The 12,905-nt window shown below is 46.1% G+C and overlaps 1 protein-coding gene across 3 annotated transcripts in view; it reads right to left on the reverse strand.

Annotated features, from left to right (window-relative positions):
• SLC37A2 (solute carrier family 37 member 2) overlaps window positions 1-12,905 on the reverse strand; it is a 497,972-nt gene that overhangs the window by 169,960 nt on the left and 315,107 nt on the right. For all 3 annotated transcript variants that reach the window (XM_069614558.1, XM_069614557.1, XM_069614559.1), the window contains exon 6: window positions 7,225-7,301. In XM_069614558.1, the coding sequence (XP_069470659.1) occupies window positions 7,225-7,301 (77 nt within the window). The remainder of the gene's footprint in view (window positions 1-7,224; window positions 7,302-12,905) is intronic.

Genomic DNA, 12,905 nt, shown 5'->3' on the forward strand with positions numbered 1-12,905 from the left:
AGACACGGCTCTCCCCTCTGCCGAGATCCGAGCCAGCTGGCCCTTTAACGGTTCTGGAGCAGAGGCAATGAGCGCCGCGACTTCTTCCCATTGATGGCAATTGTAACTAGCCAACAGGGTGGTGGAATTCGCAATCCTTGCTTGGTAGGCGGACGTTGAGGCTACCTTTCTGCCCAACCCGTAAAGTTTTTTGCTCTCCTTGTCGGGAGGAGCTTCTGATGAAGATAAGGGCGTGCCAGCCCTTTTTCTAGTGTTGGTCACCACTAGGGAATCTGGTTTAAGATGTCCCCTTATATACGGAGGGTCAGACTGGGCTGCCCGGAAAATCTTTTCAATTCTGGGGTTGACAGCTCTGGTGAGGTTAGGATTCACCAGGGAAGGATCTATTCTTCGTTGGATGGATTTGAGGATAGGGATGGTCTGAGCGACCGGTCTTCTCTCTCCTACAAACTCCTCCGCGAAGTCCCTTTCCTCCTGTACACCTTGGGTGTCGATGTGGAAGTGTTCCGCTGCCCGAGCGAGAACCTCGTTGAGGAGGGGCTGGTTATCAACTGGAGAGTCAGTAACTGGGGCTTCGCTTTGTACTGGGGAATCTACTCTGTAAATTTCCTGCTCATTTTCTCCCTCCTCCAGGTCCTCATCCTCTGCATAGTAATCTGTCCCGGTTTGTTCTTCCATAATTTCAAACTCCTGGTCCTCTTCAGGGAAAACTTGTCCCTGGTAACTGGGGAGTGGAGTAGAATATGGAGTGGAGTAAGGCTGAACCTCGAAGGGTTCAGGTCTTTCGACCCGGGGCTTTTTACTTAGCGGGATAGGATCGGAGGAGCCTGAGGGTGTGGCCCCTTGAGGGTTATATGAAAGAAGTGTTCTGGGTTCTTATTATAAAAATCAGCCAAGGAAGACATCCTAGACATAACCCTGTCTATGTCCTCACTGGACCATTCCCTGGAACAGGGTATTACTTTAGCAGGTGATGATGTATGGGACTTTCCAAGGGTAGACTTGTGTTTACTTGTCTGCCTAGGGTGAGAGGATGGCTTAACAGGGGTGGAAGGCTGTGCTTTCCGCTGTTTCCCCCCCTCCCCGTGCGTGGAAAAATGTTTTCCCTGTCCCTTGGAGGCCCCAGAGACCTTCGACGCCTGGCGCCGAGGGTCTGGAGAGGTATCTGTGTGCTTCGGGCGTGGGGCCTCACTGGTGTTAACCGCGGGCTCGGTATCTTGGAGCGCGGCCTGGGGGTGGAAGTCGTCTTCGTCTCCCGACGATCGAACCTCCGTTAATATGTGTAGCGAGGCACTCTTGGCAAGAGTGGATGATTGCCTTGCGTCGTGAGGTGATCTCGATCGAGAGCGCCCAGAGGACACCGAGTCGGACCGTTCTTTTTGTGCCTCTTTCCGGGAAGTCGACGTCGTCGAGGTCCGGTTGGTCTTAGTGTGTTTAGTGTGTGTTAGGTGTGTAGCGCTTGCGTCGCCGGGGGTCTTCCCCATAGCCGCCCTGCCGGACGACCTTCCGAGGTCGGGGACCTGCGCTCGCTGGCTGTCTCTCGACGCCATAATGCCCTCGCCGTCCGAAAGTACGGCGTCGCTGCCATCGCTGAAGGCGCCCTCCGCTGCCATGGCCGCCTGCCTGGCGTGGTGGGCCCAACGCTTTGTCGAACGGTCCTTAAGTGTCTTAGGTTTAAACCTACTACACGCTCTGCAGTTCGCTTCGGGGTGATCCCTCGGCAAGCAGAGATTGCACGTGGCGTGCCTGTCGACCCAAGGGTATTTGCGATTGCACTTGGGGCAGAATTGAAAAGGGGTACCCTCCATACGCACCTTAAGGCAGCGGGCTGCTAAGTGTAGGAATATATATAACTATATATCAAGAGTGAAGAGTATGTACCACCCCCCACTCTCCCTACTTGTAAGGGCCGAGGCCAGCGGCCTACTAGGCCCGGGCCGAGGCCAGCGGCCTTCCGAGGCCCAGATCCGTCGAGCAGTCGACGGTCGATGACTTCTCCAGCCGTCGTCGAGGTTGAGGGTCGACGTTGGGGTGGGGAAGGGAATGAATAAGAATTATAATTATAATAACAGCAAAAGTATGGCTAAGGCCAGGGAACTCCGCAAGATGCTTCCGACCAGTATGGCGGAAAAAAACAATCTGAGGATCCTACACGCGTGAGGGATCTTGGGTACAGTGGACGTCACACTAGGGATAGTATTACTGGCACGCCTGTGTCGACGCCCATTTTCGAGTTTCGAAAAACAAACTGTAATACTCCGCAGCTTCCACTAGATGTCGGCCTATGCACAGCATGTGATCTAAGCAGATTCCACAAGCCTCAGAAATATATATATATACACACACACACACAGGCTGCATTTGGTTCAAGATACAAGTTCTCTGAATTCCTAAGGTGATAAAACGGTTGTGAATAAAGGCTGCAGTATGAAGGAGACTTCTGGTTACCCTCATCCCAGCGCACTCCCGTGATACTTTAAGAAAAGGGTTTTCTAGGTATGTCAAGCTCATCACTAAACTCATAAGCACGTCACCCACACCCATTCTTAAGCACCCTTTCTATTTCCATAGAAGTGCAGACTTCCCAGCGCTTCTGCTTAAGTGTTTAGTTTCTTGGCATTAAACTTACTACAAACCTGGAACATGCCTTCCTCAGGGACCCATGTGAAACAACATTCGCAGACCTATGACCGCAGGATGGGCAACATTTATATGCAAATTTAATTTTGTTAATTGAGGCCCAGACACTAAAAGCACTAGGGATGTGAAACTGACCCAAATAAATAAATCGTACTTCCATTCTCATATGACCTTCCCGCAAACTCGCAATGCTGTGTCAAAGGACTCCAAGTCGTGAGAAGTAGATTTTCCACCATTGGTTTTGATCATGATCTGGGGAGGGTGTGAACTAGGAGCGTTGTGGTTAGCATGTACACATCATATACAGATCCCATTACGGAGATGCCCAACAAAGCAAACAACTTGTAATACTCCAGGCGAACAACTGGTTGGTGGTATATGAAAAACATGTATAGCTCAGAGGCAACGCATTCGCCTTTGGAAGCAACACTTCACAGAGAAGCACAGCTTCGATCCCCGCGTCCGTGCTTAGAAACCTCTGGGTATTAAGCGTGTTATAAATAACCAAATCATACTTGCACATCTAAAAGTGTTGCAAGCTGCAAAAATATGTTAAAGAGCTCCTCTGTTAAGTTTCCTAAATGCTGTTGCCCAGGCTCTGTTTCTAGTTTGCTAGGCACCCACAGAAACATGCGCCCTCCCTCATCTTGATATAATCTATCCATAAGAACAAAGCATTCTTTTCCGAGCTCAGGATCTGCTGCATTGGACAGCTGCAAATTGAGATGCCAGAAAGTAGAGTTCTCGATCACCCTGAACATTTGCGTCGCCCATAAAAGCCCGCTCATGATCTTGCCAGGCACTCTGAAAACTCCCTATAAAAGGCAGGCATGTCCTGAAAAACCTTTAAAAAACATGAACAATGACAACTACTTTCCCAAATGACAGGCGTCTCAACGAAAGCAACAGCTTTAGCCAGAATTGGATTTACATTTTCTGCAACCCACTGCCCTTTTTAGATTTGTGCTCAGGAATCTGAAGCATGATGTTGCCTGGTTCAAGGGTAAGGCCGCCAGCTGTCTTTCTTCCTTATCCATCAGTCAGAGAAGATGAATTTCACAGCAACATTGCCTTTTCAGTGTTTGATCAGAAAACACACTTTAGTTTGCGAGAATCGGGTCTGGGCGCTGTGTTCCAGGTTGAGCTGGCAGAGTTTTAGTATTTTCTCTTGATGTAATGCTTTACGTGCAAGAAAAAAGGCACCTCTAGAATATCCAACTGCGCCACACAAGACCACATCAATTTACTTTACAGGCCTGAACCGGTAAATGTCGTTGTATGTACTTTGCATGCGACCTGGGATGGTAACCAGAGCAGAGAACAAACCAAGGTCTGCTTCCAGCTTCATGAAGCATGCATTATGCTGCGTCTTTGTGCAATTTATCAATCTGCTGGTCCAACCTCTGCCGCCACATTCCCAAAAGTATCATGGAGCAGAAAGTCTGTCTCGGACATGGAGATATGCTCTCTAAAAGAGCGGTCTTTTCATGTTTTCAATGCTAAACATTCAATCCATGTAGTTTCTGTGGCATTGTAAGTAATGCAGCTTTGAAGAGCTACAATTCTATTAACTCAAGAATTGTCAGAAAGTGTTAAGAGTTTACATATTAATCGGCCCAAACATTGAGCAGTGGTTCAGAACGGAGCCCAAACATGGTAAAAGATGGGCAGGCCACTGGGAGGAGTGTCCGCAGGGCAGCTCCTGGCGACCATAGCATCCGGGGGAAATACCACAACGCACGCCTATACTTCAAACGCCCCACTGCAAACCGCCCCTCCACCCCCAGCGTAATACAAGCATTACAATAGAAAGAAAACTCGTTTTATTAAACGAGGAGCAGATCGCTCTACAGATAGTGTACTCATCACGGAAACCGGAAATATCCAGCAGACAGCCCCATAAAAAAAAAAAACACAAAGTATTAACTAATAGGTAGAAACAGCAAAGTGGACAGAATTGCAAAAAATGTACTTTCATCATCTCATGTTTATTGTCCATATGTTGCTGTTGCACAATCTATGTTTGCAATAATGTTGCTCTCCATTGAATGTACAACTAGAGCCAATAGCCTTTACGCGGCCATTACATTTTGCTTAATATGGTGAATACGTTGGTAAAAAAATAAAACACATTTTGACCTTCTGCAAGCCATCATTGTTGGCTTGGTCAATAACTGCAGCCCAATAAAGCATGAGTGAGGCATTTTTTTTTCGTAGCACACGACAAACTTTAGCCCTTCTTAAGGTCTCCCAATGTTGGTAGCTACAGCACAGTAAGATTAAGGCCTAATTCACAGGAGTGTTTTATGATGGCAAACCCCCAGTGGAAAACACTCTGTGAAAGGGCCTAAATGATTTGCCCAGGATCACATGCTCAGGTTATGGTGGGATGTGCGCATAGCCTGCAATTGAAGCATTTAACCACAGCTTGTACAGATAATGGGAGCCTAAACAGATCTTCTCTGGGCTTTACAGCTGTAGTATGGGGGCTGAAAGTCACAGTGAAAGAAATGCACAAGGCCACCTGTTTGAAGTCACGGTTTTACAAAGCATTTTCACTTCACAAGGGACATCTCACTAACACTAGGGACTTCCAATTATTTGCAGCTGTGATTCAGCTACTACTCGCTCCTGGTGTAACATGCTTGGCTATACACAGACTTTTTTCATACATATTTGACAGACTATCATCTGCTTTTCTTCGTTGTACTTGACATACAAAGCAAAAAAAACAGAACCGTGTTCATAAACGGAACTGCTCACCCTACGCACTAAATAAGTTGTGCCCTTGTCTGCTGCCCATTTCAGCCAACCCAAGAAAAGCCTTGACATTTGTCCATTTGTGACATCCATGCACAGAAACAGAAGGCTGTAAACATGATTAGCCTAAACAGACACTGTTCATCCTGGACTTCAGTTTAGCGTCACATTCAGACACAGCCAAAGAAAGCCTTTTTAGGGCCTATTCGAGTGGAATACTGCTTTCTTAGTTGTTTAGAGGAATTCTTTAAATCTGAAGATACTTTACTGTAAGGGGATGTGTGCAACTGTAAAAATACAAGTATTCCAAAAGAGAGACAAAGGGGCTCATTATGACTATGCCGGTCCAGCAACAACGGTGCTGCGGTTTCTGGACCGGCATATTACATGTCTGCCTAGCGGATCCGCTGTGCCCGACAGGTCGGACACTGCCGGGCACAGCGTCCACGGTAGGCAGACCGTCACGCAAGCACTGACACCGTTATTAACGGTTCCGGTGCTTCCGTGTTCCCAATTCCCATAAATGGGAATGGGGATTTACAATTTACTGGTGCCTGACTTTCTGGACAGCAGAGGTTGTAATATCCCGGTGTTACCAGCAAGCCAAGCACCGGTAAATCTTTACGAGTCTGGCGGCAGCCGGTCAGTAGTACCGGCATGGTTACCACCAAACTCATAATGAGCCCCAAAGTCGCTCAGTACTGCTAGTCATATGAACTAGTCAGTTTCCCCATAACAATGAACAAAATAGGCAAGCAGGGGGCTTTATTGGCCTTCAAAAGTCAGGACAGGGTTAAAAAAATAAGTAAAAGGAGTGGGGCCCCCATAGGAATCAATGGAGGGAAAGGTGCAAAAGGAGATCTTTCCTAACACACGGCATGGCTGATCATGCTCCAAAATGAACCCCAGGGGCAGCCATGGCAATGAGTCATCAGACGTGTGTCTCGTGAAACATGGACTGGTGCATGGAAGTTGGATCCATAGAGGTCAGATTAGGCAAAATTATTCATTATAAATACAAGAGCTCTGCAGAGGTAGACTAGATAGTCAACTGTCATTTTATCCTATACGCTGTGCCACCGTATGCACAAGTAGTCTCCAGCTTTGTGTTTTACTTAGACTTCACCAGTACAAAACGTTTGAAGTTTGCAAACTTCGCATAACTCCCATTCCCCAAGCTTCAGATTACAACCTTTCCTTCTTTACGGAGTGGTCAGTTAGCACCAACATGGAGATTAACAGCACCAGTTAATAGTGGTCTCCAGGGAGCTCAGTTTCAAATGTACTTCATATATTCTATTTCATCCCAATACTCCACTGCTTCTATAAAAGCACTGTACAGAATGCTAGTAAACTGGAGCTCTCCAACCCTTGCAAAACAGAGAACTGTTCACTTTATGAAAATCACCCAGAGTAAGCTGGTGAGGTAGCTCAGCAGTAACAGATTCCAAACCTAGTGACATAGCTTTGCATGTCAGGGTGCCTGCTGCAGAGATCTGTGTGTAGCCTGCGGGTTACAGTGTTAGTAAAATAGGTCAGCAGGCTGTGTTTGCTACAGAGATTCTCTCAATTACTGGTGCCCCCTAATTGATTGGACCCCCTGCCTCCAGTGCAAAGCATTGTGAATCGGGTTTCATATATGTAGTCATCCGGTTTTCAAAATTTCACACTGCAAAAGCAACACTGGGGTTTGGGCCAGAGAGTGCCGATTGCCGGCACTGAAACACACAGCGTTTAAGACTTCCCTCAGATTTCATTATGCAAATACCTACACAAGATCATTTATACAAAAGTAGAAGTGTGGAAATCTGCAGCTGTACGTACCTTCCCTTCCCATACCAATTTCCCATGCAAGCCACCACCGAAGGCCAGCCTGTTGTCTGCACCAAGCCATTGATTATCTGCAGGGTAGGAAAGAACAGGTCAGTTTCGTCATGCCAAGATTGTAAATGTCATATATACTTTTGTCGTTTGTTGGCCATTAGTATCATGCTTGGTGGAGCCAGGCACTACGCGTGCTCGGAGCAAGTACTTTGTTCACCGGTACCAGTGTTCTGAGCTGGGTGGTGTCTGGCTTCCCCCAGATCCCCGGTTCCCCTCCACTCACTCACTTGGCACTCCTGTGATTAAAATGAATGGGAAAAAGGACATATTGTCTAGTCAATTCCACCCCACATTCGCAGCTGCTCATCAGCCCCAACCAGCAGCCGTCATGAAAATAGAAAAGGGGCTCCTTCAGTAAATCCCTTTGCATCTTCTGGTAAACCAGTTTGTGATCTCAGTGTGAACTAGTTTACCAAAAATCAAACGGGCACTAATGGTGATAAAATATGCCTTAGTGGGCCTCCCCAGCCACTAATGGCACTGCACACCCCTCTTAGGACCAGAGGGCCTAAGCGCAGCGTGCCAATTCTAGCTGGAAGGGCTCATCACCAAGTGTTTATTAGCTCCTAATAAAAAATATATAAAATACATTTGAAAAAAGTGTATGCACTTTGCATGCAGTGCCAGTTTGAGGGCAAGTTAAGACTTGATGGTTGCGCGTGTAGTCCTTGGACTGGGATGCCAAGGTCAGGCCCAAGATCAGAAATAAGCAAACGATATTCGTGCAGCTCCTTGCTTCAGAGTCCTCCTCAACCAGGGCACAAGAAATATACGTTCTACGGTTCTATGCCTGTGGCTGTGAAGTTTCAAGCTGTCAGTGCGAAGTTAGCCCACTCCTGCTCCGAATACATTTTTGGATGTAGTGGGTTGAGTACCTGCTTGGAGGCAGTGATCTACTTGGAACTCGTATGCAAGGTGGAAAAAGCAATGACAAGGCAAGCGCCTCCCCAGTAGATCGCATTTTTTTAAATTCTTGTGCATTTGCAGAACCTCCCTTGGCCACCACAACTGAGCAACGTCCTGCTCTTGAAATCACGGGCAGATCACCGTTGAAGTATGTGGGGTGATAGGGCCCACATTATTCATTCTGGGGCCAGACCTTCCACAAGAAACAAGGTACTTACCTGCAACAATCACTTGCAGCTTATTATCCATTACACACGCGCATGTACGCATGATCGTTTCATGGAGTACTGGGGGGAAAAATACCCACTTGCTCCTGCAAAAAGTTGACCACTCATTTTCATTAACCAATTATTTCCTATTACGCCACATAGCCAAGGGCGTAGCACTGCTGTACAATTGCATACTAAAAATAACTAAACACCCCTCCCCCCAAAAAAACGGAGGATGTAGATGCCATGACTAAAATATACAAGACAAAATGAATAAAACAAGTAGGAAAACAGCCAAAGTAAAAATAAAATTTTAAAAGTAACAAAGACAGTGAAAAAAAATATTAGAAGCTCTGAGTGTGGCCATTTGCAGGGACAGAATTTAAAAAAAGAAGCGATTGCAAGTCCCACTGCCAAATCTTTCTGAAAAAGCGACAGTTCTGAAAATGACTGCTGCTTTAGCTTGCTTTTTTGATCATGGGGTTTCCAATCTAAGAATGCTCCTGTACCCAAGTTGCGTCTGGGCTCGGACATTCGCCATGGCGCAGTAAACGGCTTCATGAGAAGTCCTGCAATCTGAAATAATCTATGATCTAGCGGCAGCCAATCCAGAGCCCGGCATCTTCTGGCTCCACTCACCAGCGGGCCTGCAGGACAGAGTATTGCTTTTAGTCAATCAGGTTTTCTAGGATGAATACTCAAAGCCACCAAAAAAATAAAAGTCTAGAATACAAACAAACCTACCATCTGCCCAAAATAAGAATATAAAAATCAATATAGCAGGAAATCATGAAGCAACACAGTTATTATCTACTTCACAGCTTGAAAACAGAACGTTGATTATACAATTACATGAGCCATCATATGTGGGTAACCTACAAGGATGGTGCTGCCTTCTAATGCTGCCTTTTCAGCTTCCATGCTCAGTCCAGAAATGTAGACCACCCTGCCAGCGACTTGTGGGGATTTGCTGTTCATTTTCACATTATTTCGGGCCCCCCTCAAAATGCGCATGGCCCAGATTTCTGAACAGGATGAGCCAATAGGGTCTGGGTCTAGTAGAGAGTGGGCAAACATCACAAAAAATTGCTTCATCCATGAAGGCTGCAGGGCCGATGGGATACATCCCTCCAATGCTTCCCAACCATTGCAGCGACGCGTGAAGGAGCCGAACGGCAATGTACCAAAATAATGCTTGATCTACCAAGACCTATCGCAGGGATGGGCTACCGTGCCGAAGGAACTCTTGCAATTCAAATGAAAACGTAACCTCCAAGTAACGTGATGGTGGCCCATTGGGTTTGGTGGAATATAACACTTTCAAAGTTCTGTAGGCCTGCTTAATTTCTCAGTTAGATCCAGAGAGGGGGGATTGTCCCAAAGAGGGGCCAAATCCAAGAGGCTCACTGTCTCGCTTACTCCAACCATGGGAGTGACTCGGCCCACAGGGCCCTATATATATCCAGGGGCGTTGCTGGGGGGGGGGCTCAGGGGTCTATAGCCCCTGATCTTTTGGTTGTAGCCCCGGATAGAATCTCAAGAGCTACAGCCAAAAGACTAAAAGACTAGCTAGCCCCCAGTCCCAACAGTTACGACATCAGCTTAGCCCCGGGTCTTTTCCAGACCTAGCAACTCCCCTGCATATTTCCCCAAACAGAGCAGACTCCAAATCCTCACCAGTACACTATGGGCCTAAGTTTTCTACTATTTGATATACCCAGATGGCCATATGCTGATTACTAATTTCAAGGGAACTGTAGGTGTACTTGGATGGGGTGACAATATTTCCTTATGGGACTTATTTTTGATTCTTTCCAAAGTAGATAAATGACTGACTCCCCAAATCTGAACACCATACATGGCCACAGGGATTGCTTGCGCTTTACAGACCTCCAGTGTTAGACTGATGTCTCTCCTGCTAAATATTTCAACAAGGTTCCTCAGTGGGAACAACCATCGAGCGATTATATTGCTCGCTTAACGGATTACCCCTCTTTGCATTGATACACAACGGGACATGCAGATAATCAAAATTCTCCATCTGCGCCAAAAAAGGACACTGTAGGTGGGTATCTAGAGTGGCGCGACCTAAACGTTGTCTCGCTCACATGCACCATTAGCTCTTAAAGGAACACGGACACGAAAAAGTAGTCCGCTGACGTTGCATGCGAATTGGGGATTTAAAAAGCAAACCTGCATTATACACAATTAAAAGGGCCGCCCACCTTTGTCGCCATCTAACCATTAAATTCCTTGGAGATCGCATCAAAAGGTCCCCAGAGACCCCTTCATAAAAAACAAAAAATGAAAAGAAAAAAAAATTAAAAATAAAAAAAATTCAAAAAAAATCGAACAAATCTCAGCAATCACCCAGCAATCTACAAAGTTAAAGGTGTTCACACACCAGCATCTTCCCTCCCTGCCCATATATGATCTCCTACTTGGTGCACATTGCTCAGGTGCATGTACCAGCTGGCTTCAGCAATGTCCAAATCGTTCTGGTTGATGGCTTGGACACAGGCTTTGGTTGCAATACATGCCAAAGGTCCAGCCGTTCCCATCAGGCATCTCTTTTTAAAAAAATGATTGCTTTCAAAGGAAGGATAGAAGACCTGGGAAGGGCAGCTAGCACAGCATTAAGTACATCTAGGTGCAAACTCTTAAGGAGCTAGACAACCATGCACAAAGTCCACCTCCTGAATTAGATGGTGAATTTCCACAGAAAAAATATTGGGAATGTAACTGACTTGGATACTTTCAACGTCAAGCCAGAGACCAGGAAAAATCCCACCCCGTGAGATTAAGACTGCAAACACATGACCTGCTCACATCGCTGATGTCTCCTGAAGCCAAGCTTGCACAGGAAATCTTCAGGAGCTGCCTGGGACCCGCAGATATTTCAAAATGAAAGGGTTCAATTTGACAGCGTCAGGCAATCCAGGGTGTGATTGCTTCCAAGCAGAACCACAGGACCTGGACATCCCGAATTGGGAACACATGAAAATATAATTGTGTCTGTTGTCTGTGTGCTGAGATTTTCAGCTGGGTGGTCAAGGTCTTGTGGTAGACAGACCAAATAATTGACCCAAGTTATACATTGCAACTTGTTTTACTGAGGTCAGGAGGCAGACGAGTATAGGAGCTAGTGGGTTATCTACAACAGAAAAGAGTGTTCCGATCCTGGGACAAGGTAAACAAAAGGTTTCAGGAGGGGCTAAACTATAAAGCATCAGGGTGTCAAGAGTAAGAGGTCTAGAAAGTCTCTCGCAAAACTAACTAGGTTCTCCCCTTGAGAGCCAGGCCTGAACTCGTTATTTTAACTAATTATTCTGAATCGTACGAGATCAGGATAAAACTTCTACCTATGGAGAATGGGCGTTAATATATCAAACGGATTTTCTCTTCTTAGAACCATCTTGACATATGGTGTTGGGTTACCTTCAAATATAGAGCGGCATGGATTCCTTTCTAGTAGGCACACTTATCTTGCTCGGGGTCCCGCCTCTCCGTTTTGTGGCCATAGTGCCCAGCATGGATCTTTCTCAGATTCAGTCCTAAAGGTCCAGTGCTGTGACATTCTCCTATTTGCTAGGGAAAATCTGCATATTAATTTAAAGAAATGTTAGGAGTTCAAGATAATGGATTATGACTACAAATTAGCGTCCCTTTCGTAAAGAGGGTGCCTTAATACATGGAATGTGTGGTTTCTACTTAGTTGGACCGGTCACGATATATGGAGCATTATCTCTGGAACCCCTATGAACACATGTATATTTCTGCCATGCATCATTAATTTTAACTAACATACTAGCAACTATTAGGGAACATGGTCACCTAACAGTAGATACAGAGAGACAAAGTGCACATGAAGGCTGAACCCAGCGTTCATGCAAGTTTCCTTTAAACGCCAAGTGACTTTAATGACTGCCAACCCCGAAACCTCACCAAATCAGAGCAGAATTAGGTTTACTGTAAAGGTACAGCCCCAAAAATAAAATATCACTGCCATATTGTTTTGTTTGCCTTTCTAGGTGGCAGTACCCTTGCATCAAAACTGGAGGCTAGAGACCCGCCAACAGGATGCAGTTCGCCTCCTAAGGATTTGTTTGGTCAATTCTGGAACAACATTCTGGGCAATTTAACATTTACATTTCTAGGCGTGCAAACTTGACAATCTTTTTCATGCTAAGAGCCAACCGGCTCTAGGATTATGGCCAGGATACATATTTATCTGTTGGCACCTCCAACATGATTAGTGCAAATATCAACGTTGGAGTGTACCATTAATCAAGTCTGCTACGCAAATCGCAAGCGGTCTTCCATTGGACTCTCCAATTTTCGCACTGCATCGGGCAAATTAGATCCTGGATTGAAGTATACTCGCAGTGTCTAATACCATGTAAAACCCCTTGTTCTGTTGATTAAGTGTCCTTCTCCAACTCATCGGTGCAGTCTTCCGCCAGAGCCTGCACAGTCTCCTCTGTGCACAACCCCCCGTGGCCAAAC

The sequence above is a fragment of the Ambystoma mexicanum genome, chromosome 9, assembly GCF_040938575.1.
Source record: "Ambystoma mexicanum isolate Mex_15411 chromosome 9, UKY_AmexF1_1, whole genome shotgun sequence".
Taxonomy (NCBI): domain Eukaryota; kingdom Metazoa; phylum Chordata; class Amphibia; order Caudata; family Ambystomatidae; genus Ambystoma; species Ambystoma mexicanum.